Raw genomic sequence first — 25,857 nt, forward strand, 5'->3', positions numbered from 1 at the left:
TAACCTGGGGGGGTCACGTGGTCACGGGAGCCGTTGCGGTACGGGCGGGGGGGGGCGGGCGGCGGTTAACGGCGGTCGCCGGCGGCGGGGTGCGGAGGATGAGGTGGCGGTTGCTGTGGCTGCTCTGCGCCGCTGGCTGGGGGGGCGCCGGCGGCAAGACGCTGCGGGGCGGCTTCGGCAGCGCCGCCGCCCGGCTGGAGCCCTGGCGGCCCGTGGCGCGGTTCCAGTTCCACGGTGGGTGCCCGAGGGGAAAGGGAAAGGCCGCGCCGGCCGGCCCGCTCCGCCGTTAGGGCGCCTCAGAGCAGCGCGGGGGTGAGGGGAGCGAGCCGTTAGGGCGGCCTGAGGGGAGCAGCGGGGGCAGCCCGGCAGCTCTTCTGCCCCCGCTGGGGACGTGCGACAAGTCTGATCCTCTGTGGGTGAGGAGCTGGGGTGGGCGGTGGGAAGCTCGTCCAGAAACGGGACCCTGCCGGAGCGAGGCGGGGGTGAAGCACGGCGGTGGGAAGAGGAGCTGGTAACGGCATGAAGAGCGTCGGAATTTGTCGGAGAGCGGCAGAGCGCTGTTGTGGGCTCTCGGCGCTGTGCCTCCCTTCGTGTCCCACTGCCTGACGTGGCGGGGGTGTCTGGGACAGCAGAGGCGTCTTAACTCTCACCCGCATCTCTCCTTCCCTCCTGGAACTCCACCGAATGAGAACGATGGTTAACATTGCACCTGTCTGTTTCACATCACTGGGTGTTTTCAGTGTCACCGTGCATCAGAGTGTAAATTCTCACCTTATTATTCTCAATGGCTTTTCTTTCCTGTGTTATTAACTCCTTGTTAGTAATAATTCCTGAACTGTTAGTTAAGAGGCCTAGCAATGAGGTGGAATCCTATTAGAGTGCCCACTGCAGAAATACAGGTTGGAAATGACTCTCTCTGCTACAGAAGTTTTACTTTGCAAAAAGAGTTATATGCAAGCATGGTGAATGCCATATACAACAAGGCTGTGCTGGTCAGCATGCTTTTCCTGTAAGCTCAGCATTTCAGTAGCTTAGGCTATTTTTTTTCTGAGTTAGCTTCATGGCGGAAGAGTTCTGCGGAATGCTTTGAAAGACAACCATGAAGATAAGGCTTGCGCAGGGCATCCTCCCAGACTGGAGGAGTAGTGTGAGAGGAAAACAAAAATGTTTGCAAGAAAAAAAATAAATCTAATGGGATGAAGGAAAATGTGACATAAGAAGAGTTGGAATGTGACCTTCCAGTGCTGAATGAGAGATGATAGATAGGGTGGGGATAGCTTGGGGAGTGACTTGAAAGCAGTTAATTATCACTGTCCTAGAAGATAATTGTAGAAGTGATCTAAATAGATATAAAGGAAAAAAAAATGCACTGATTAAATCTGAGAAAAGAACATTAAGATTCAAGATGAGTGGTTTAGGGGTTCCGATATGATTTATTCTATAAGTTATTGCATATTTCCTTAGAAGTAGTCATCTTTCTACATGTATACCCACAAGGATATGTATTTTGGGTCTTAGTGAAGCTATATGGGCTTTTTTTAGAACCTTCTGTTAATTTTTCAAAATGTTGTATTAGCAACTTAGGTAAACTGTAGTCCATATAATATTTTACAGATCAGAAGATCACCTTTTTTGAGGTTTTATTGCAGGACTGCTGTCTGGCAGCTATCTCTGAGCAGGAAAACCTTCCTGGCAAAGCGTTATTTGAAGCTGGTAGTAGTGTGTTGACTCACATCCAGCTGGTGCCTAGGTTAGGTGGGAAAGAAAATTGCTCTGACAGTTTAAAAAACACACAAAGCTTGCTAAAATTTGGATGAATTTGTACTTTTGCAGTACTCACTGATTTTTCTTTTGTGTTAAATCCTGTCTTTTAGTTACTTTAAAGAAGTCTATGGCAATATATAATGAAAGAATTTATCAAAATAAGTTTGAGGATTGTAGAATTTCCCAGACAAGATAAATTGTGTCAAATGAGCTGGTTCTAAAATGACTAAAATATTTCTCTATGTCAATAGACAGCCTATAGGTAGACTGACACATTAAAGAACACTTTTGAAGTTTGTTTTTCTTTGTATCAACTTGACAATTGTCATCTATAACTAAGTATTTTGGCTCTTACCAGTCTACAACATGAATGTCAGTTTACATAAGTTCTGGTATTAGACCCAAGAGCTACCCTATGATGCTCCTAAGTGTGCTACAAAGATTATATAATGCTAGATTGTATAATACTAGACTTGGAACCAGCTATTAAGACTGATTGAGACACTGTCTTTACTGGAACTTGAAAAAATAAAATTTGGAGTGGTAGGAAGGAACAACAGACTATCTGGAAGCCTGTTTAAAAAAAAGAAAAAAGAGGAGGAAGGAAGGCTGTTTGTAGTAGGGAAGGTTAGTGTTAACATTGGGGTTATGGTAGAGGTCTGTTTAGGTACCATCATAGAGAATCCTGCATGCAGTGTTGTGTTAGTAAGTTGCATATGACTTTTCATAAAGATGAAAGAGTGTAAAGAGTTTTATGGAAAGTAGTGGTAAAGGTTTAAGAAATAAACTGAAGCTTTAGTGCTGCTACTTACAAAAAAAAAAAATCTATGCCATGCTAGCTTTTTGTTTGTAACTGACATCAAGGCAGAGTAGTTGATTTTATTTTTTAAATATCAAGGTGACCATGCTGTTCTGTGTGTCAGAATCAAGAACGTAGCGGTAGCTGTGACAAAAGAAGCTAGACTTCACCTGTTCCAAGCACAGGAATGGCAGAAGCTGCAGAACAGTATCGAAGATCACAGCTGTACAGAGAAGTTCTCTAAAGCTCAACTGACAAGTGAGTTGCTACTTTTTTTTTTCCTTACAAATTAAGTTATCTGTGTATTTAGAACCCTGCTAAGTTATCTGTATATTTAGAATATTTATTTCAGTGAATTTGGACTTTGCATCAATTTAAGTAAAAGCAGGACTTTGGCCTTCTGTAATTAAAAATGATTACAAGGAAATGTAATTGCTTTGTTTGCATTGCTTCAGAAGACTTTGTGAGTTATGATTTAGTATACTGCTGGAAAATGATCAATCCTTGACAAATAATGACTTTAATGCAAACAGCCAAACTTTATGACTAGTTCTAGTCTCGTGCTCTCACTTGTAGACACCTCAGAAAGGATACGTGTTTGGCTGAAGTCTTCATTTACTCATTCAGTACAGAGATTTTCTTTAACTTTGCTTGGAGTAAAAATCTCTTTTTTTCTTTTTTTTTTTTTAGCTCAAACTTTTCCATAGAAAAATATGTTAAGTATGTGAAAGAATTTACAAAGAATACCATAGTAAGATGAAACTGAAGAAATTAGAAAATGTAAATGTTTGAGACAGTCAAATGTGTAGTTTGAATGTGACTTTTACTGCAGTGGAATGAAAAAAATTAGAGGCAAACTGATGCAGCCTGCTGCAGTTACCTCTAAACTTCTGAAGTGAATGCTTGTAGGGTGGGAGTATGTAGACAAAGTACACAGTAAAAGGGTAATTTTGTACCTGAAAACCTTTTTTCTCTGTTCTTTTTTTCTTCTTTTTTTTTGTCTTTCACAACCTCATAATCATTAGCTTTCCCATGGATCTGTAAGGTCATCTGCAAAAATTAGAATCATAGAATTGTTAGGGTTGGAAGGGACCTTAAAGGTCATCTAGTTCCAACCCCTTGCCATGGGCAGGGACATCTCCCATTAGATCAGGTTGCTCAGAGCCCCCTCCAGCCTGGCCTTAAAAACTTCCAGGGATGGGGCTTCCACCACCTCTCTGGGCAACCTGTTCCAGTGTCTCACCACCCTCATGGTGAAGAACTTCTTCCTAACGTCCAGTTTGAATCGTCCCATCTCTAGTTTTAATCCATTCCCTCTAGTCCTACCATTACCGGATATCCTAAAAAGTCCCTCACCAGCTTTCTTGTAGGCCCCCTTAAGGTACTGGTAGGCCACTATAAGATCTCCTTGGAGCCTTCTTTTCTCCAGGCTGAACAACCCCAACTCTCTCAGTCTGTCCTCATAGGAGGGGTGCTCCAGCCCTCTGATCATCCTTTTGGCCCTTCTCTGGACACGTTCCAGCATGTCCATATCTCTCTTGTAGTAGGGTCTCCAGAATTGGATGCAGTACTCCAGGTGGGGTCTCACGAGAGTGGAGTAGAGGGGGAGAATCACCTCCCTCCACCTGCTGGCCATGCTTCTCCTGATGCAGCCCAGGATGCAATTGTCTTTCTGGGCTGCTAGTGCACACTGACAGCTCATGTTGAGCCTCTCGTCTACCAGGACCCCCAAGTCCTTTTCTTCAGCGCTGCTCTCAAGCCAGTCACTGCCCAGCCTATATCGGTGCTTGGGATTGTCCTGACCCAGATGGAGGACCATGCACTTGGTCTTGTTGAACTTCATGAGGTTAGCATGGGCCCACCTCTCCAGCCTGTCGAGGTCCCCCTGGATGGCATCCCTTCCCTCCATCGTGTCAGCCACCCCACACAGCTTGGGGTCATTGGCAAACTTGCTGAGGGTGCACTCTATGCCACTGTACATGTCGCTGACAAAGATGTTAAACAAGGCTGGTCCCGGTACTGATCCTTGAGGGACTCCATTTGTCACTGGCCTCCACTTGGATATGGACCCATTGACAGCCACTCCTTGGGTGCGGCCGTCAAGCCAGTTCTTTATCCACTGAATTGTCAGTCCATCAAAGCCATATTTTATTAGCTTGGAGACCAGGATGTCATGTGGGACAGTGTCAAAGGCTTTGCTCAGGTCCAGGTAATCTGGGTTATGCTGCTTTATTTATCATTTAAAGTTCTTTCACCTTTTGATTTTGTAATTTGGTATTCCTCACTGAATCTCCCATTCAAATGTTTTTAATATTTGAGCTGATAATTATACCGGTATAGAATATACAGGTTAACTTGTTGTCTTGTTTATGGAGGAAGATTTCTCATTCCTTAGGAGACTCCTGTTCTCCAATTCCATGGAAATGACATTTTTCTAAGACAAGAAAACAAAAATGTAAAATATTTTCATTGTCATGATAGCACAAACCTGTCACGCATTGATGTATGAAACATGTTAGAAAATTTTTAATACAGTATCAAAGATGAGCTAATCAGGATAAAGCTTAACTCGAGTATCCATATAAATTTAAAAGAACAGTAAAACACTGAAACATTCAATTACGTAACTGGAAGACAAACATACTGAAATAATAATTTTTGCACCATTTATTGATCGTAATATTATAAAGCCTACTTAAAGCATAAATTTTCCTTTAAGAAATTAAATTAAGATGAGAGACTTTGTTCAAATATATCTTAAGTGAATACAGCTTCTTTTTAAAATAAATTTCTGTGTAGACAGAATCCCTAGAGTAACAAATTGATTTCCTGGAACATTGTCATAATGAAATCTTATACAGATGTCACTTCTAAGGATGTAGTTCCCTTACACTTGATCTGAGCTGAACATGCAGTGCTGCAGAAATGACTAGCAGTTGGTCCGTCACTCCTGTCTGTCCCAGCACTGTACTTGCTGTTTTCTACTGTGTTTAGGAATCGTATGACTACAGGGTGAGTTGGATCTGTTTGCTGATCTTGGGCAAAATCAATTACATTTCTATTTTATCTTACTTCCTTTCTTGTGAGTTAGCTTGTAGATTTGATGGAAAACTGATGAAACACACTTTGTGTGATCCTTAGTCTTGGTGCAAATGACACTGTATCAGAACTCAGCTGAGAGTTGCGATGGAGAGTCAAGCCACCCCTGTCAGCTGCAGTTTGTTTTTCGTTTGATTAAGCACCATATGAAATCCTAGACGTGTGTTTTAAAAATCTTGGGGTTTTTTTTAAGGGAGCTGTTTCATTTTGTATATTTGATTGATAAGATACGTAGCTCCAGAGCGGAATGCACACTTAACATTAGCTGCACAAGACAAATTGCCTGTGTTAGAGCACTTTTCTGGTTCATGTGTTGTCCGAATTTGTACTTCATGAAAATTGCTGCAAAGATGCATGTCGTATATTTCTTCCTGGATCCTAATGTTGATCAGTTCATGCCTTTGGAGAACAGAAAATAACTTCTTTAAGTTGAGATGAGTTTATTTAAATTACATAAATGTTTTTCACAGGTAGACTTCAAGTTAGAAATCAGTTCTAAATTTTGTCTGCAAAATATTTAGGGATAATGAGCTTGCTAAGGATTTAATATGTATGTTTGCAGCTTTTTCATTTAGAAAGGCCTTTGCATAAAACCCAGAAATACCTTGTTTTGTAGGTTATTTTTTTTTATGAATTTTTTGTCTTTCCTCATCCTTAACCATTGTCATCTTAAACTATTAAGGTGAATTAATCTACAGTCCAGTCATTATATTGTTATTTCTTCTACAGATGCCATCTACAGATGGCTTCCATTTATGGTTGAGCTGATTAGCACTCTAGTTCAGTCATCAGTGTAACAGTACTTAGAATTCTTGCAGTTTCACCCAAAACGTGTAGAGCCACAGCAAATGTTTATTTTGGAGAGATTGTGCTTGGTTAACAGTTATGTTTAGGAAAAATAGTGGTAAGATCAGTGAGCAGAAGAAATATCAGTCTCTTACATAGTTGATTTTAAACGTAATCTGATTTGAAATATGCAGTTTCATTGGATGATGGTCTAAGCCCATAGCTGTCAATTGAAATTCAGTCTATTACAGTTTGGGGAAGGTGTAATGAAATATGCTAAATTGTACCTTCAAAGTATGAATACTGTTTACCAAGCTCGCATGTGGCTGTTTGGTACTCTAAATATCTTTGAAAATAGAGTGGAATAAATTTCACAAAGGTATTTTTCATACTGCAGAAGTATCTGTTGGCTAATACAGAATAGCTAGTTCTGTCAATACTGTATTAGAGGATGGAAATGTGCTAAGCATGGGAGACACAGTTTGCAGTTGCTGGCTTCTATCAGAAGGGAGCCCTCCCAGCAAACCTAAAAGCTGAGAGGTGGAATGTGCGACATATCCTCACTAACCCTTGCCTGCACCTATTTGAAACAAAAGATCAAGTTGGAAGTCTGGTCTCTGATGTTATGGCTGGCTTTCAAACCAAAGACTGCTTTGTACTGTATGTAGTTTATAACCTGTATATGATGTGGATTTAAATTTTATCTTCATTCAAAGATGACTTGTCTAAAAACAAACTAATCAAGTACTTAACCATGTTTGTGTTTGTTTTCTTCCAAAGTGACTGTGAACCACACAGAGCAAAATCTGACAGTCTCACAGATTCCTTATCCGGAAACATGGTATGTGTTTTATGTAGACAAGTTTACCTGCGAGGAGAATTATTCTGAATCCGAGGATATTCAGTTTGAAATGGTCTTACTAAACCCAGATGCAGAAGGGAATCCATTAGATCACTTTAGCGCAGGGGAATCTGGTAAGATTTTTTTTCTTAAAATTGGATTTGTAAGTTAAGGCTCTGATCACCCAAACAAATCTGTACTTGCTATGCTTGGAAAAGTACGGGGAATAGATAGCAGAGTCTCTTATATTTCATATTCTACTTTTTCACGGAGAGTAAACTTTAATTCATTTTCTGGCATTACTGAAAAATCCTTCCCTTTCTCTAGACTGATTTTCCAAAACTTGCCTAACTGGAAGTATAGATGCATAAGGAAAGTTAGTGTTAATATCTTTGCTGATAGGTATTTTCCCCATGTTGAAATTGTAAGCTTCCACTTGAATGTGAATTTAATCTCTGATTTTAATGAATTCATAAAGTTCCTTAGCTGTGAAAAGCTTGGTTCTGTGGAACAGGAGTACATGCATGATAAAACATTTTGCCAGTACAATTTTAGTTCAACGTTTAGGTCTTTCTTAAGTACCTTAGTTGTAGACCACAGATTAGATATTTGTTAGTCCTAATTTTATTTTATTTAAGAAATGCAATTTTAAATCTTTAAACATGCAAAGAAAAACTTCTAGAAATGATTCAAGACAGTCGCTAAAGAAGCGCCCAGGTAAAATTGTATGCTTTGGACAATCCAAACCAACCTAATGTATGCTTCATTGCAGTGCTTAGCTTCCCTGCTCTGGGAGGCCTCATCAGCGTATCACTGACGTAGGGAAGAGCCCAATAGGCTTAGTCTGCCTTCATACACAGATTTAACCTACCTGCCTACCCAGAGTGAGCCTAATCACTGTGCTCGGAATCATATGCCATGCTGTCATTCTTGGTCTCAAGAAGTTATAGAGGGAACAAGGCCAGCTGCCTTTTTGAAGGGAAGAAAATATTCACTGAAATATTTACCAGATGTAAGAAAGTAGCACTGTTAATCATCCATTTTTCAAGGCTTATCAGTTGACTTACCTGTCTCTTCAACTTCTTAACTTCGCTTTTTAGTCTGCAAACTTGATTGTCAGTTTTTATTTGGTGAATTTTGTATCCAGAGGTGAATTCTAGGTTAACTTATTTTTATTCTCAAAAAGCAGTAGTAGCATTCTTTTGCTAAATCAAGGGGCAAAGCAACTACAAGACATCATGTGGCCCTTAAAAGTGGTGTACAGACCTCCTAGAGAGGCATCTCAGCTCTATATTTCTTTTGTAGGAAGACTTTGAGCACTTTGAAGCAGAACTCTGAACAGCTTGCGTGTTGAGTATGGAGGTGTGTAAATGTGTTGGATGCATATATTTAGATCTAATAAGAAACAGGGTGAGCTGCACATGCCATGTCTTCTACAGTTGCACAGGAATACCTCTGTTCATTCAGATTTAAAACTTGCATCACTGCCATGAATCCTGAAGTTACATGCTGGTGTCTACTTTCAATGAACTGAAGATGATTTCATATCTCTCTAGCTCTTTTTTTTTTTCTTTTTTTTTTTAAATACATCTTTAGGGAACAATGCTTGTCGTTTTTCCATAGAGGCGTGCATAGAACATTAGGGTATCAGAGAGAAGATCCAGCTTCATTCCTTGGTTTTCTCTTTGAGGTGACTACAAGCTATGTAGTTGCAAATGGTTCTGGTTAGGTCATCCTTCACTTTAGTTACTAAAGTTGTGGCCTGACACAGGAGATCTCAAAATTAAATTAACTATAAGGAAAGTACAGGAAAGAACTTGACACTCTAACCTTGTGATTAAGATGTTTGCCTTGAGAGGGGAGGAGGCCTGGCTTCTGATCCCTGGCAAGTAATCTCTTATCACTTTATGTGGTAGGATTTTTTTTACATAAGACATAATACCAGTAGAATCTGGGATTTCTAAAGGCAGCTGACCAGGTAGACAGCATTTTGAAGATCTTTGAAGTTAGGTATTTCAAATTAAGGTACTTATGTTTTATTTTCTCTGTTAACTCTAGGTTACTTGAAAATCAGGAAACTTTAAAAAGACAGGTTGAAAGTTACTCTGATTTTTGTAGTTATATTTCAGTGCAAATTTCTCTTCAGTCCTCTTGGTCTCAAGCCAATCATCCACAATCTGTCTTGTTGGAAGGAGCTTTCTATCCTAAATGTTTAGTGTTTATTAAAAGCTAGTTCATTTTCCTGAAGAGTTTTCCATGTGTATCCATTCATCATGGTGAGAAATAACTTACCTATGGAATCCTTGCCAACTTCGGTGGGTGTCTTTTGAAGCGGAAAGATAAAGAGTGAAAGAAAGAGTAAGAGATTGATCTAAAATGCATATTCTTGTCATTCACAAATCATGCTTTTGTATAGGTATACAAGAGAAGCAGAGTGGACCTGAAGTTTTTGTTTTATGAGTCTTTATTACCTTATGCTCTTTCTCGCATTTCACTGTATGTACGTCCAAAGTGATTAATTTTAGCCATAGAAGTTACTGTATTAGGAACTGTTCAGAATGCATCCAGTTCAAACGTTTTTCAACTTAGATACTGAAATGTGTATAATTGCTCTGTTTTTAATCTTTGGTTGGAGCTGTTTGGAAGTTTTTAGCAGAGTTGTTTCGCTGCTGGAGTCAAAACTTTGCTCAGAATCTGATTCTGTGGGCACCACTTGCTTTCAAGGAAGGCTGGAGAAGGAAAACATAAGTTTTCTGTGAGAAACGTCTGTTTACCCACTTTTGCTTATAGCTTGCTGGCTTCGACCCTTTGGGTGCTCATAAGATGGGTTCCAAAGCTTCTGGACAATAGAAAAGATTTCCAGGACCAGGTCTTTAGGAAAGCATTTTACCAGACTACTGCCAGACTGAAAATTAGAGCAATTCTGTTTTGTAAATAGTATCAGAAACTCTGGGCATTTTTTCAGATTGGTGCAAAAAAAATCCACTCTATGAACTTAGTATTGTTCTTTGTGCTGTTTTTCTTTATAAAGTTTTCTGTCTTGCTTGACTGTGGTTCTTGGTTTAACGGCTTTGTGTGGAGGAACAGTGACACCCAGTGGTGAAACAGGTTCAACAGAAGTCTGTGCTAGGTTTCTCTCCTCTCAGATTGTGCCTTTAAAAATTGAAGCAAAAAAAAGAGCTAAAAATGAGTTCTTTAATAAATGTTTCTGACTGATCAAATTGGTACAATTATATTCTGTTTATCATGAAACTGTATGCCACTTTATACTATTTCAGTAATTGCTACAAAGCTTTGTGTATTTGAACAGAATCTCTCCTACGCTCAGAAATGGTATCATTGAATAAAAAATATTTTGTCAGATCAAATAATAATCAGCTCTCTGAAAGAATTCACTGAGTTTCTTGAATAAAATAGGCTACAACTTACTAATTTTATCTGTACTACCACTTTTGGGTGACAGGTACTAAGTATTTCCTAGTGCTTATAAAAAAACCATATTTTGTTTTAGTTATTTACTGCTGGTAGCAACGCTTCTTTATAAAAAACTAAGCTGTATTTCTTTTTTTCACAGGATTACATGAATTCTTTTTCCTGCTTGTCCTAGCGTACTTCGTAACTGCTTGCATATATGCACAGTCCTTATGGCAAACTATTAAGAAGCGTGGACCTATGCATACTGTATTAAAGGTGTTGACAATTGCATTACTGTTGCAGGCTGGTTCAGCTTTTGCCAACTACCTGCATTTCTCAAGGTATCTTTGCTTATTTTTGCTTTCAGTCTTAAGACTTGAAGAACATTGTGTTATAAAGATCGGTATGTGATCTTTTCTGTGTTGATTATGACAAAACATAGGATTGACTTTTTAGAACCACATCATTGCCTAAATGTACATTTAGAGAAAACACACATCTAAGACTCACTCACTTAAAAATACCATCTTTTTATTCTTTTATCAGTTATTCTAAAGATGGAATAGGAGCACCTTTTATGGGAAGTCTGGCAGAATGTGAGTATGCTTGTCTACTGTTTCTTACGTATCACTATACATGAATCTGTAGAATAGATTAGCAAGTGCTTTTGTTGGACTGTATTATGAATTTCAACCATACCATTGGATTTTTGAATATAAAATAGTAAAAGTTGCTCTTCTGAAAAACAGATTTTATTCTGGATGTTTACAATAACTGCATTTGAAGTTATACAATTGTGATACTGTTTTGGATTTTTTAAAGGATTTTCTTGTCTGAAGATTCCTTCGTACAAACACTTAAATACATGCCTGTCACATGAATAAATGTTTCAGTACATTGAAGAGTTTTGCAGAGTTTGCATGATTTAGAGTAGCAAAGCTTTTTAGGAAGCTTAACATTTTATGGAGTGTGTCATTTCACTAGCAAATTTAACATTGATTATAATTAAACAGTTATGTGTTACAGCAGGTGATATGATTAGAATGATGCAAAAAAAAATGCTTATGTAAAGAATTGATGTTAACAAAGCATTTTTCTCCACTCTAAACAGATATTCTGAGTTCTTACTGGAACTGAATTTCTTTAAAATCCCTTCCCAAAATGCCCTGATTTACTCTTGCTGGATTCTTCAGGGTTACATGTTGTTGGGTGTTTTTTTTTTTTTCCTGTAGTTTATATTTGAAGCACTGGGGTGTTCTTTCTAAGCAAATATATTGCCTTTTGATTGGCTTGATGAAGCACCCCAAAGAATGATACTGTGGCAGTGAAATAGCATTGGAGAGTAACAGCCTATATAAAAAAAATATTTCCCATCCTAGAGTTCATTTAGAAGCTTGCAGTTGGAATTAACAGCCTCTTGATGGCACTTGGCACCACAGTAATTGCCTCTTGTTTTAACCATTTGAGCTAGCAGCTCCTTGCAGCCTCTCCAGCAACTGTATTATTAAACTTTCCATCTCATCTCCTGAAGTGAAATTAAATAGACAATATGGAGGTAGTCATAACTCCTTCCCTATAAAAAAACCCCAGTGTTAACTACCCAGCCAGAACTTCAGAGAGAATTCCTGCTTATTAGATTTTTTTTTTTGTATATTTATTGTAGCAAAGAGTCGACTTTTATTTGCTTAAAGCAAAGTTTATTAAGAATAATAAAGTAGTATTTTTTAATCAATAACTGAATTTAAGAAATTCAGCTCAGAGTTTTCCTTTCTACTGTTTTTAAGGTTTGTGGTTCCCAAAACAATAAAAGAGCACAAGTAATAGAAATGTGGAAAGCTTCAGTGTCAGTTAGAATTCTGAAGAATGGCTGATAGCAATTAGTATAGTTTGAAGATGGAATGTGCTACCATTTTACCTATATCAGAACAGAAATCCAAGCTAAAAGTAAATGGTAAAATTTCTGTTGACTGCCATGGGGCCAGAATTTCTTTCTAGAAACCTGTTCAGATACTATCCCACACAATTATTCTTTTCCCACCACCATTTAGCCTTTACCGTGAATAAAGACCTGACCCTCGGTATAATTTTTCGCCTAAGTTAATTGCATGAATCACACAAATCTGTGATGCTTCACTCAAAAGTATCACAAATAGTGATCTTTTTACCTTTTGGTAAAATCAGAATTTGAAAAGTCAAATAATATTACTATGGCTGTTGAACAGCCATAAAATTTTTTAATTGTGATGAAATCAGACAAATATAGTATCAGCTCAGTAGCATGTGACTTTACGCTGACCCTGGATGTTGTGGGATTATTGTAATTTTAGAAATTTCTCTCAACCTCCTTACTTTCTGGCACGGTATATGAGATGTCAAAGATTAAAGCTGGTACTGAAGTTTTGTCTTATGCCATTTTGTCGCGGAACCCACTTGAATTGTTGCCACACTGAAGCAGAGCAATATCTATATCCAGGATGTGATTGAGAGGTGATGTCTGGCTAAAAGTTATAGGGCAAGCTATCTTAAGGAGTGACAGAAAATAAAATGTTCTCTAGAACATACAGATTTGTTCAGTCATTTCTCTAGCTTGCAGTTGTGATACTGGTTTGGCGTGCCTTAGGTTCGTGTAACAGTTTTTTCTAGTAAGTACTGTGTCTCCACAGCTAGCACTGTAAAATAATTCCAAGGTCATTTTGCCCAAAATCAGTGCCAGTTCATTTTATTACAGAATAAGGAAGTTTGTGTTTACTAAAAGCTCTTGGCATTTCTTAAACAGCCAAGGTGTCTGAATACATTTAGAAGCATTTAAGCATATAAACTGTGAGAATACCAATATATCCCAGGAATAACATGTTGAAGTCTGGTTTATATCCATATTTTGCTAATATTACTGAGTGTCAGGGAAATATTATAGCTGATCTTCATTTGACATGCTTCCCTTGCGTGCATATTGATCTCTGTACGGTGGCAACGTTTTCTGTGCCAATATTTTTAGTAAACGTGGAAGTGCATTTATTTTTTGTAATACAGTCCAGTTGTATAAAACTAAAAGTTTGCTTTTGTGACACAGAAATATTTTTCTTGTACCTGATAGTGTAAGTGAAAATTACAAATAAAGAACAGGTTTAATTGAACTAAAAGATTAATCAAGTGAAAAAGAAAGTATTGTTGCGTGTAGTGCCCGATCTCTAGTTTCTGAACTAAATTTGCAATTTACATAATATACGAATCAATCTTTCTTGTACATCTCTTGTACGTACAATGAGCCAGTTTACTCTCAAATCCAAACACTAAATTAAAAATTGCTTTATAAATTTCAGTCAAAAACTTACCATGTCTAAAGCTAGCAATCACCCAGAAATAAATCTTCAGTTCTTTCTCCTGTCAGTAGTACTTCAGCAAGGCTAACAAGTAAAGGCTTTAATATATTCCAGCTTGAAGTTTTCTTTATTCAGATACAGCTTCAAACACACGTTTGAGATGCTGATTAAGAATGTTACCTTTATGGAGTACGTGTTAATTGTTCCCAAACAGAGGAAAAAAATGGACATAGTAAAATGAGACAAAGGTAGTTTGCATTTAATAAAATGAAATACAGACAAGTTTTTGCTCCAGATGAAGTTCGTGTTAGGGTTATTAATTATATTTTCCCCTTTAAGTATCTGAGAGTGGAATTTGTCCTAAATATTTGTGCTTTCTGTTGCAAGCTACTGCATCCTTAAGACAAAGTGCAGTTAATTTAAAGTACAATGCAACTATCTGCTTTTTGAACAAAAGTTTGTCAGAGCAAAGAAAGGAGTTCATTTCATCGTGTTTCATATTTGCAGTGTGATTAACATATATATGATTTTAGTTCTTTAGCATTTGTAAATCTATTTATGCAGACAGGCTCCTGAGCCCAGACTTCTTTGACACAAGAGTGGGATTTGGAAGGATGTGGCGCTGTGCCCGTGTTGTTGCAGAACTGCAGCATAACTACAGGAAAGCTGATAGTGATCTGTTTGGTCACTGGAAACTACCCAAAATATCCAGATTTTGTGGCAAAGCAGCCTCAGCTAGTCAAACTGTCATCAAAATTATGACTAAAGGTGATACAAAGGTGTGAATGTCCATCCTTCATTTGTGGGTATATAGAAATATATATTTTTGCTTTAGAAAAAACTATTTTTATTGTGACTCTACTTCTTTTTCTTTTATTTTCAATAGTGTGTGACATAATCTCACAGATACAAATGTTGTATTTATTGTTGAGTCTGTGTATGGGTTGGACGATAGGCAGAATGAAGAAATCTCAGGGCAGACCTCTTCAGTGGGATTCCACTCCAACATCTACTGGCATTGCTGTAGTAGTTGTTGTTACACAGGTTTGTATTTTATATTCATTCTTATACTGAAATATACAGCTGCTATTAAGTATGACAGAACCATGAACCAACTAATTTCAATATTTTATGAGGGAGGGAGTATCAAGACTGGAAAAAAAACCCACAGCATAATGTGCACCTAGTATGTCTAATAGGTAACAACACCTTCTCTTTACTTTAACAATTTAAGTTGTAGCTCCACAGTATGTTTTTGTTCAGCAGTAAAACCACTTAAGAAGTTCCCACAGTTTTCCAAACTCCTGGTTGTGCCAATTGTTCGTAGCATTATACTGTAAACCAGATCAGTGGAATGATCTAGATTGGGGGTGGGGGTGGGGGGGAGAGAGATTTCAGCACAGTCATTTTACTGATCTGATTTATAATGTGGTACTATAAATAGTTGTAAACACTACAACTGAGGGGTTGTGAACTACATTGTGGGGGGTGACAACAAGCAGCATGAGAGGAAAGACAAGAAAAACCGCTGTGAGAAATTCTTTCTGTCGCCAAAAAAAATTTAAATCCTCAGTGTGCTCCTCTTAAAACCACTCAAATAGGATATCTAATGGTCTTTTCAATCAATATAAGGGAATTCTTGAAAGGTTCATGTGCAGGATTGGTCTTGCAAATATACAAATGGTCTGACACATAATTTCATTCAAATATTTTCCATTAGTATAAATTAGAAAGTCAAGTAAACCCATACCTTAAAAGTAAATTGTAATGGAGATCATCCAACCCTGGCGGTGCCTTTTGTAAACAAATTTTTTTAAATCGCAACATAAAGACAAGAGAGTCTGAAAGCCATTGAGAAAGAAGAACAGGGAGAAACTGGAGACAGTAATGAGGAAGAGATTATAGTGAAAATTTTGTGCCATTTGAGTAGTATCTGTAATTAGTGCTGCTTCCAAACTAAATAAGTGGACTGCTAAAACATTAAGAGTAGCTGGGAGCTGACATTTCTTGCTAATTAAGAATATAAACCAAAGGCTATTAAGGTCAATGGGACTGTTGAAATTTAAAGACAGGTTCATTCCACCTTACTTTGACACCCATCTAGAACCAGAAATTTTACATGCTGGTAGTAAAGACAACTTCTAAAAGTATTTAATTTTATTCATACCTTTCCACTTGTACATACATATGGGTGTGTTAATACTCTGTCACTTGAGACTGGAAAGTTGTTTGTTTGTTTCCTTTTTACTATAAGTAGAAAGGACACTCAGTATCATCAGCTTCTTTTTTTCCTTTTTTTGGTTGTTACTTGTGGTAAAAATTGGGCCAGGTACCATACATATCTGCTGCTTCCTCCCGTACTGGTCCATTACATATTTGTGTTGGCTCTTTGAGCGCCACTGAGGCATTGACACAAAGTTGGCCGTCTTACTTTTCACCATGAAGGCACAATTCTACCACATCTCTCCTCCTGGTACCATTGGGAATGTCAGGTTTGGCAGCAGTCTTATAGGAACAGAATATGGGTATCAGAGTATGTCATTGCCTGGGTGGTCTCAGGGTCCCCATCTCAGGGTCTGCTGTCTCCAGAAAAAGTTCCCTGACACCAAGAGTATCCTTGTCCCTTCTGGAGAAGATGGTTTTCATCTCGTGGTTCAGTACATAGGAGATACACCTTCTGCCATGTTTCTTCTTCTTAATACAGAATGCGGATGTTGAGCTCAGGGGAGCAGGATCCAGAATGCATCTTTTCTATCAAAGGTTCTTCATTCTCTGCATTAGTCTGTTGTTCACTGGTCTGTCTAGATTGATGTGGATCTTAGACCTGCAGTAATAGGGCAATTAATGAGCATTTTTAATGATTAAAAACCTAGAATAACTTCCTTTCTGTCCTGCTCTTTCCCAGAGATTCTTACGGGAGAGCTAGTTTCCTCCCATGCCATAGATTGGATGGAGTTACGTGGATAATTAGAGATGTTCTGAGAACTTGGTGTGAAGGGTGCGGGAGACCACATGCATTACCCTAATGCCCTAACGCAGCAGATGAAGATAGAACCATGCTAGTTTTATTGACGTTCTACATTTCCTGTCCTCCCCTCATCTTCAGGGAAGTCAAGCAAGTGGACGGTCTGGGAAAACATGTTGTTCTTCAACGTAACTGCAGTTTTGACTGGCAAACTGTCTGACCCTGTTTGCCTGCTACTAGTTCAAATTACTCAGCAAATTTTCAGGGGTTTTTCTCCTCTTTGTACTGATGCTGTGGATTCTTTCTTTTTGTTCTTTCAGAAACAGCAGCGATTTCCCAGGCTTTGTTTACAGGTTACCATCAGTGTAGGGTGGATACAACCTCCTAGTCAGCAAATCTTTTGTGGTCTTTGCGGCTGCAAAGAGGTAGCATCTCAAAGGAGGGACAAGTCTGCCATTCGGCATCTCCGTTTGCCTTAACTTGTTCTCTATTTCAGCCTCAGAACAAAAGATTCCCAGGCCACTCTCCATTCATTAAAGATTACACTCTCTGCTGCTGACACACAAACCTTGTTCAAAACTTTCTTGATGGCAGGCCTTTCCCATCACATAGACCTGAGGAGTTTCAGCTTTCAGGGCTGATCAGAGTGGAAGCAACGATTCTAGAAAGATAGCTGACCACTGTGAATGTGACCAAAATGACATAGAATCTTACTGCATTAGACATCATGCTTCACAGGGGTAGGTACGCCCCAAAGGTGTGCTCAGAATCAGCTATACCTCTGACCTTGGATCTAAAACCATTTTTTACTGTACTGGCATTGCATGATATCAGATATCCAAGTACTATATACGGTTATAAACAGCTAGTTAATCCACTTTGCCTTGCTGCTACTTTTAATTTCCCTTTTGCTTCCCCCTTCCCCTTGCCTCTCAGAAATGAGAACCTGCATTTACTGGAGACTGATATGTTATCTTGGCTTGCCATAAAGTCAGTGTTGGCAAAGCGAAGGGGAGGATGGGTTCTACCATAATTGTTCCCTCATGTGAAAAAATAAGAGTGTCTGGTTCATTATATGGATGTGGAGGTTCAGCTTGTATATCTGGAACATCAGGACGATGTCCGTGGCAAACATTCTTCTAGCATTTGAAGAGGAAGGCCGGTACTGGACAGTGGTTCATGTCCAGTACAGCTGCAGTCTCCTTCTCTGGAGATATTCAAAACCTGCCTGGATGCATTCCTGTCCAGCCTGCTCTAGGTGAACCTGCTTTGGCAGCGGGGTTGAACTAGATGATCATCAGAGGTTCCTTCCAACCTTTACCATTCTGTGGTTCCACTGTGAACCAAGATAGGTCGGAAGCATGTGCAGATGAAGTCAGGCATTTTGAGCAGTGTGTTATGTAAACAAGGAGGTGGTCATTCTTCTTTACTTCAGAAAGAAGGAATATAGCTAGTGTGAATCAGCTCTTCAGCTACCTAGCTCATCCAGCTCTTTTGTCTACAGCCTAAGCAGAGTTGTTCTGGATAACAATTAGAATTTCCCCACATTTTCTTCTCAGAGCTCATAGTTCTGCACACTGTCAACAAGAAAAATGTCTCTGATACCCATTTCAGCAGGTTGGTGTCTGGATGTTTTTTCAGCTTGTTCCTGATATTGCCGCTAGGTGAGCTGATATGTGCCTTTCTGTAGTCAAGGTGAGGAACTTCAGGGTTTATTGACCTTAATTTCTCAGGCATAGCCAGCCAAAAAGATCTTGTCTTCAAGATCATGCTTGTCTATGAAAGCTCTTCCTTCATTGAGAACAGATTGCCTAATCCATAGTAACCTAGAAACTCTCCATGGCACAGATTTCTCTTTTATAGGATCCTGCTTTTCTCTGGTGAGTGAGAACAGTTCCGGCTCGTAGTAAGACCAACGACACACGTTCACCCTGTCCAAGCTTCCAGTGTGTTGCACTGACGGTTCCATCTCTGCCTCTAATGCCTCTGCCTTCTGCTTATTTTGTAATAATCTAATGAAACTGAAGGAAGATGAACTTCTGTGATCTTACATTGCTGTCACTACACACAGTCTTTGATCAACTGATTCCTGTGTTGTTTACACTCTTTAAAGGGCTGGTCCAGAGCATACCCTGCTGTCAGACGCTGTTTTCCCATAGGGATTTGGACTTTGTTCTCATGATTCCTTTATTCCAGCTCTTTGTCATCTTCTCATGAAAGTGGCTTCCTTCACTGCTGTTGCTATTGTTGTAGGTTAAAGGAAAATCCAAACCCTTATGAGCTCTGTTTTTTTAAGTTTAAGCCATCCCTGGGATCTACCTAAAGTTTCTTGGTAAAACAGTATCACAGTTCCATCTCCATCAGCCTATATTTCTTCCCCCCAGACATATGCTTTAGTCAGGAAGATTCTATACATAGGGGGTGGTTGGTTTTTTTTATTTTCTCAGACAGTGTATGTCCAGTCCAGGGAAGTTACACCTGGGAGTAGCCAAGGTATTTAAATATCACAAGGGAAAATGCTGTGTACAAGACTGTGGTGATTCTGTAACTGGTAGAAGCCTTGTTTGTTGCCTGAGCATGTTCTACCTGGACTGAAATAACTTCTGTGATAGGAATTCATCAATTTCATGCCAAAACTAGTGCTGTAGACACAACTTTATCAAACATTGTGTGGTATCTCAGGGTTTCAGGAGCCATTTAGTCTTATTTCAGTCTTACTCCTTGACAGAGTTCTCAGTCAAGTAATTTGATCATTTGAAGATGTTTGCTTGAAGTTATTCAGAGTGTTATGGTGGGAACATTGAAGCCTGATGGTCAGATTGTTTACGAGTAATCAGTGGTGTTCAAGATGTTCATCCTTCATGTCTGTCCCTCTCCCATCCTTCCATTTTCCACCCAGGTAGTTGAGGAGTGGCTGAAACGACAGCAGTCATGCTTGCCATGTCATTGCCTCGGTAAGGGAGGGGAAAAGCGTATGAGTACTCTCTGAGGATATTCTAAGTAAAAATTATCCTGTCCTGACTGATGAGACTCAAGGACAGCCACCTTTGGAAGGGACAGGTGGATTGCACTCTTTTTTTTTTTTTTTTTTTTTTTAAAAAGTTAATGTCAGTAAGCTTTTTGTCTTTATGTAGTTAGTGTAGTGAGCCTTTGAATGTGTTCAGAAAGGAATCTGACTAATTTAGGTTTCTAAATTGAGGCATACAGTGTCTGCTTCTGAAGGCCTTCAGAGCTACATCACTCACATAAATCAAATTTGCCTACCTTTCTTCAGAAAGCCTGCTTCATTAGGCATCTGAAACGTAAGTGCAAGTTAGATTCATGCAGTAGGTGGACTGGATTCCAGTGTATATTAAGTTCTTAAAATGCCATTCAGCTGCTACAAGATGCTGGGAGAGTCTAAACTTTATGGGTATTCTAATTTATAACGTTAACATTCCCAAAGTCTTAAAAAGGTATTCTTCAGCAAGACCCATTTTTTATGCAACATGTAGACGTCTGCCTTGTACCCAACTAAGATTCAGAAACTAGGCACTTCTTTAATCTGTTTTTCCTTAGAGAATCTATCAATATTCTTTCTCACAGTGCTCCTACAAAATTGGATTCTGCAGCAGATGTGTACAGTGCTGAGATTTAAGGAGGATTGCTATCTTCATGCAGTTATCTGTTGGCTAGAGCGTTTGTCCAGATGTTGGGACGGCATTTAGAACCTGTGATGCTCCCTTTCCAAGACCCTAGGAGGTTTCTGAGACGGTTGCTTGCAGAGTCAGGCTCGCTCGCAGTTTCTGACCTAGCTGGTGTTGAATTCTTTTCTCCACAATGGCACAGCTTCAATAGAAGGGGTGGAGAGTGGCCCACCCAAGAACAGCCTATAGCCTGGCAGTTGGGGCACTCTCCAAGGAGGTGGGAGATGCGAGTTGGATATCCTTTAGGCAAAGACGGGAATTGTGGGAGATCCAAGTTCAACCTGGGTGAATGCTTGAGCCTTTAGGCTATTGTATAAAAGGGGCAGCAGCACCACCCTCTTACTTCCCCATCTTTGAAAAGAAAAGTGAATCCTGTTAGGATTTTGAAAGAAAAGGCGTAGTCGCCTGCCTTTGAAACAAGCTTTACAGGTTGTGGATCCCAAGTGGAAGGAGACACCTCCCTGTAGCTCTATGGAATCATTTCAGTGGGCTTCCTGCTTAGTAGGCCGACTGTTTAACTAGATGATTATTTTGGATCTTATGTTAAGGTGCCACATTCCTTCTATCCAAATTAGAGGAAACTTTAACTTGTAAAACTTTCTAAAAGTTATAGAGCGCAAGAAGTGAGACTCTGCTCCTGCCAGTTACGCTTGGAGTAATAGGTGGTGACAAAAAGCAGCTCGGGTTCGGGTTTTTTTGTGTAACATGGCAGTCTCCAGCAAGCAGAGCGGAGCATGACCAGTTGTGCGGATAATGTAATCTGTGATGGGAAGATTAATTGAGGTTTAGTGTAACCTTGTTTACTCTAAATGTACTTTGCTGTTTGTGTTCTTTCTCCAGAGCTTTTTGTTAATTTGGGAACAGTTTGAAGATACAAATCACCACAGCTACCATTCACACCATGGTTTAGCAAGCGGACTGCTTATTGGCCTCAGAGTTTGCCTAGCTTTGTCACTGGCTGCTGGTCTTTACCAGATCATCACGGTGGAGAGAAGCACGCTGAAAAGGGAGTTCTATATCACCTTTGCCAAAGTATGGGTTACATCAGGGAAACTGATCCCTTCTGCTGTAAATATAATTGTGGCGTGCAGTTGACTGAAGCACTAAACTCTCTTCCTCCATAAGAAAGTTAATGTTTAACTGTCTGATTTGATTAAATTGCACCCTGTCATCATACTCTGAGTAGTCATTTTAATTTGACAAGGAGTATAGAGCTTTTTTTAAACAGAAATCCCACCTTTCATTGTGTGGTTTTCGTTCTGTTGATTGAAAATTAAACAATGGGCTCATAAAATAGAGAGAAATGTAAATGCAGTTCCTCTAACTGTCATCTCTTTCTTCTAAGCTGGCATGTAGTCATTTTATAACTTATACTCATCTTCTCTTTTAGGCCTGCATTCTCTGGTTTTTGTGCCACCCATGTCTTGCAACCATTGCTATATTATTCAGAGAATATCAAAGAGAAAAGGTATGTACAGGCAAGATAAAAGAGATGGAATTTGAATAGTAGTTGTTCTTCATATTCAGTGTTTGTTAGCAAACTCATGCTCTTAGGCTGTTAATCTTATGACCCCAAAGCAACTTGAAAAGTCTTAGTCACACAGCTCTCATTGATGCTAATGTGAGTCATATTTTACAAAGGCATACAGGGCTTGAATCATCTAAGGGTAATCATTTCTAGGTTAAGGGAGGGATAGGGGGAGATTGTAAAGTCAAAGGAAAATGTGGAGGGGGTGTTTTGTTTTATTGTTTGCTCGTTTGCTTTTTAATTAAAACCACCTTGGGGATTCATTTAACAAAGCTAGTAGAAAGATAAACCAGTGGATTTTTTTTTGTTGTTGTTGTTTGCTTTTCAGTTTTCGTCCTTTAAAAGCTTTATGTGGTTAAATAGGTCAGGGAACCTGTAGCTGAACTGTACTTTTTAGATTAAGAAATATTTCTAAATATGTATTTTGGTTTGTAAGCTCTAAATAGTTAAAAACAAAGGTGGACTCACTGGGTTTCTCGGTTGCTTAAACATATTGGGAACTAGAGAACTAGTGTGTGGAGCCTGCCATGTTCAGATAAAGTGCACTACTGTGCTCAGGTGATTGACTACCTCATTCCAGGGTAGAGTTTGCTTCTTTTCTTTATGGTTATAACCATCTGTGCATTTCTATGCAAATATTTTCAGAAATTGAGCTTTTATTTGTGTAGAGGCTATGTAAGGGAAAGAAAAAGGTTCCACTAAAAATACATAGTAAATGAAATACTGCATTTGATTATTTAAAAAAAAAATCTAGGGAGAAAAAAAAAGACTCCTCTAGAGCTACTAATGAAGTGACGAGACTTTGTTGTTGTTGCTTGATGAAAACGTCATCAGGGCAGGAGGACAATCTCTAGCAGTAGGATCAGTAAAGGAAATTTTTGCAATATTTTGAGATTTCGAGCTTACTGAAGGGAGAGTACAGTTGCTGTGCTCTTACATTTGAGGAAGCTTAACCATCGTGTGCAGCTGCAGTTCTGACATGATAATTTAGCTGTTTCCTTATTTAAATACACTTCAATACAATGAAGAAACGTATGATCAATAAATACCATAGTTCTTTAAGAAAAGCATGTATTTTAAAAGACCCTTTGTACATAAACTTAGACTTTCGTTTTCTTGGAAACAGTGGTTACCATTATGCATTTGATAAATACTGCCTTACACAACTTTTACAGATGAAGAGACTTGCACTGCAAAGAGGTCTGGCTAAATGAGACTGATAAATCACTATCCTCACAGCTCCATGATTGTGCTAGTGCAAAGTGTTTCCAAGCTTCTTTTTTTTCCACTCTGTTTGTTGTAAGAATAGAATATCTAAACATCACCTCTGCTTGTGAAACTGCATGGGTGGTGAATTGCAAGCCTGAAATTCCCCAGAACAGAGACTGCCAGAAGGGTTCTTTGACTTGCCCAGGGCTATCTACTGATTTAAAAACACCCAGGTGTGAGAGTCTGAATCCTGGACTAGAGATTCATGTTCAAATCTTCTGTAACTGCAGCATGTTAAAAGGTTTGAAGTTAAACCTCAAGCACTTACACAGTATGCTGATAGAAATTTATTGTGGTTTGTTTGGTGATTTTATTTATTTTTTTTTTTTACTTTTTCCTTTTCTCTCTTTTTTTGTCTCTAGATTATTACCATAGGCGTTATCCTCTGTCAGTGCATCTCCATGGTTATCCTCTACAGACTCTTTCTATCTCATAGTCTATATTGGGAAGTATCTTCACTGTCATCAGTGACATTGCCACTAACAGTATCCTCTGGACATAAAAATCGACATCACTTCTGAGATGTTTAGGAAGAATAAATTATGTAATGAATGTGCAATAATGACTTAAATATACAGGTATTTTTGTCACAGGTATGTGATACGTTGGTTTCACTGTAAAACTGAATGATAATATCAGAGCACTTCACAGACCTTTGGTCTGACAAACTCCCTAGATTAATCTGTTAAAAGCATTGTGGGGTGGAAAAATCCATAATTTGAATAATTTTATAATTATTCTGTATGTCTGGCATGTGGTGCTGAGCTGTATCACAGGAAAGTACAACGAATCTTTTCTCTCCCATTCGCAGACACAAAAAAATGTCCTTACTTTGTATCAATACTAGGTTTGAAGGTCTTATAAAATGCAGTTCTTAAAACATCTACAAGCTCAAACAAGTCTGAAATAGGCCAGTTGTGAAATTGGTGTGATGCGTAACGTTGAATACAAGTTCTTTTATTTTCATGCTTTAGAGAAAATGCATTTTATGTGTAAGTATAAAAGAAGGGGAAATAAAAGAAGAGTCCTCTAGAAAACACATGTAAAATGTTCACAGCTGACTGAGAGAAACTTTCCTTTATTATTACTGTAAAAGAAAAGCCTTTTTTGCAACTAATATTCATACTGGTTAAAATTCTAATGGGAATGAAAATAGGGTTTATATCTGCCTTTTTTTTTTTTTAAATGTAACAAAATTTCATCCAGTAATGAAGGTCTAAACAGTATTTGAGGCTTAGAATACATAGCAACATAAAGGTAATTAAAACAGCAGGCTTGCATTTTTTAAAGAAAAAAAAAAAGGCAAAGAAAATGGAATGGGTGATGTGGTACTAGAATTTTAATCCTGATATAATTCATTTCTGTTACATTGAGGATTCAATCATAATTAAGCCATATACACAGATTAAATTAACAGAAGCATTTCAAATAAATGTTGGTTTCAGTCATCAACTACCCATGAATTCCTGCCCAAGGATACTTAATCAGGATTAAATTTTCTATGAATAATTGAAAAACAAAATACTCACTGGATTTGTTATAATCCATGTTGGCACTGGGTTCTAAGTAGTTGCCATCTTCCATCCATTGTAATAAAGCCATACTACTTTGTGATGCCCTAGCATTCAGAAAGCCAGTGTAAATATATACTTTGTTGAAGTGCCTATTTATTGAGTGTGATTAAATCATGCTGACATTTTTTTTCATTCATAATAACAACATAACCTATTGCCATTGTGACTGAAATAGTTCTTTTTGGATTTAGTTTAGTGTTTGTCAAATTTTAGGCTTCCTTTCATATGTGTGTGTTTCTCCACAACATGGATTCTGTTTTCTAGTGAATGAACGTGTGTTTCTTCTTAACAGTGTGTATTTAATTATGTCTCCATGAAAATACGAAGACACTGGGGTTCTAGCTTTAAAATAGCCCTGACTTTTCTCTTCCTGTTTGCCTCAGTTGTGAGCATAGTTGAAACATAAGTCTATTACATTTTAGTTTAGAGGCAAAACTAGACATTTGCCTTTCACTAAGGCAAAATGGCAACATGACAAAGTTGCTCATTAAATCATCTCCTTTCTTATTGTTTGTAATTCAGATCAAGAATGGCAGGTTGAGGCTGGAAAAGATGAGATATTATGATTTCACACAATCTTCAGAATGATTAAAAGATTAATTATTACATTCCTCTGATAACCACACAAAAATATTATTGGTTAAAACTTCAGTCTTTATTTCCCTGCTTATCTCTGTACTTTTCATCTTCTCAAGAAAAAAGCATCCTGTTTTTGATAAGTCTCCAATAATGCAGTAGAAGAGTTCTATCAGTCCTCATGTACAAGACACAAAATTCACACGTAAAATAGAATTTTCTGGTAGACGCAAGAA

The 25,857-nt window shown here is 38.5% G+C and overlaps 1 protein-coding gene across 1 annotated transcript; it reads left to right on the forward strand.

The window, feature by feature from the left end:
- The first annotated feature begins 58 nt into the window (after positions 1–58).
- GPR180 (G protein-coupled receptor 180) lies at positions 59–25,613 on the forward strand. Its single transcript, XM_063336354.1, has 9 exons — positions 59–234; positions 2,663–2,821; positions 7,229–7,423; positions 10,864–11,044; positions 11,250–11,299; positions 14,910–15,067; positions 21,515–21,706; positions 22,065–22,142; positions 23,834–25,613. The coding sequence occupies exons 1-9, from the start codon at positions 99–101 to the stop codon at positions 23,990–23,992; spliced, it is 1,308 nt and encodes a 435-aa protein (XP_063192424.1). The 5' UTR covers positions 59–98; the 3' UTR covers positions 23,993–25,613.
- The last annotated feature ends 244 nt before the right edge of the window (positions 25,614–25,857 follow it).

The sequence above is a fragment of the Chroicocephalus ridibundus genome, chromosome 1 (assembly GCF_963924245.1).
Source record: "Chroicocephalus ridibundus chromosome 1, bChrRid1.1, whole genome shotgun sequence".
NCBI classification, from domain to species: Eukaryota; Metazoa; Chordata; class Aves; order Charadriiformes; family Laridae; genus Chroicocephalus; species Chroicocephalus ridibundus.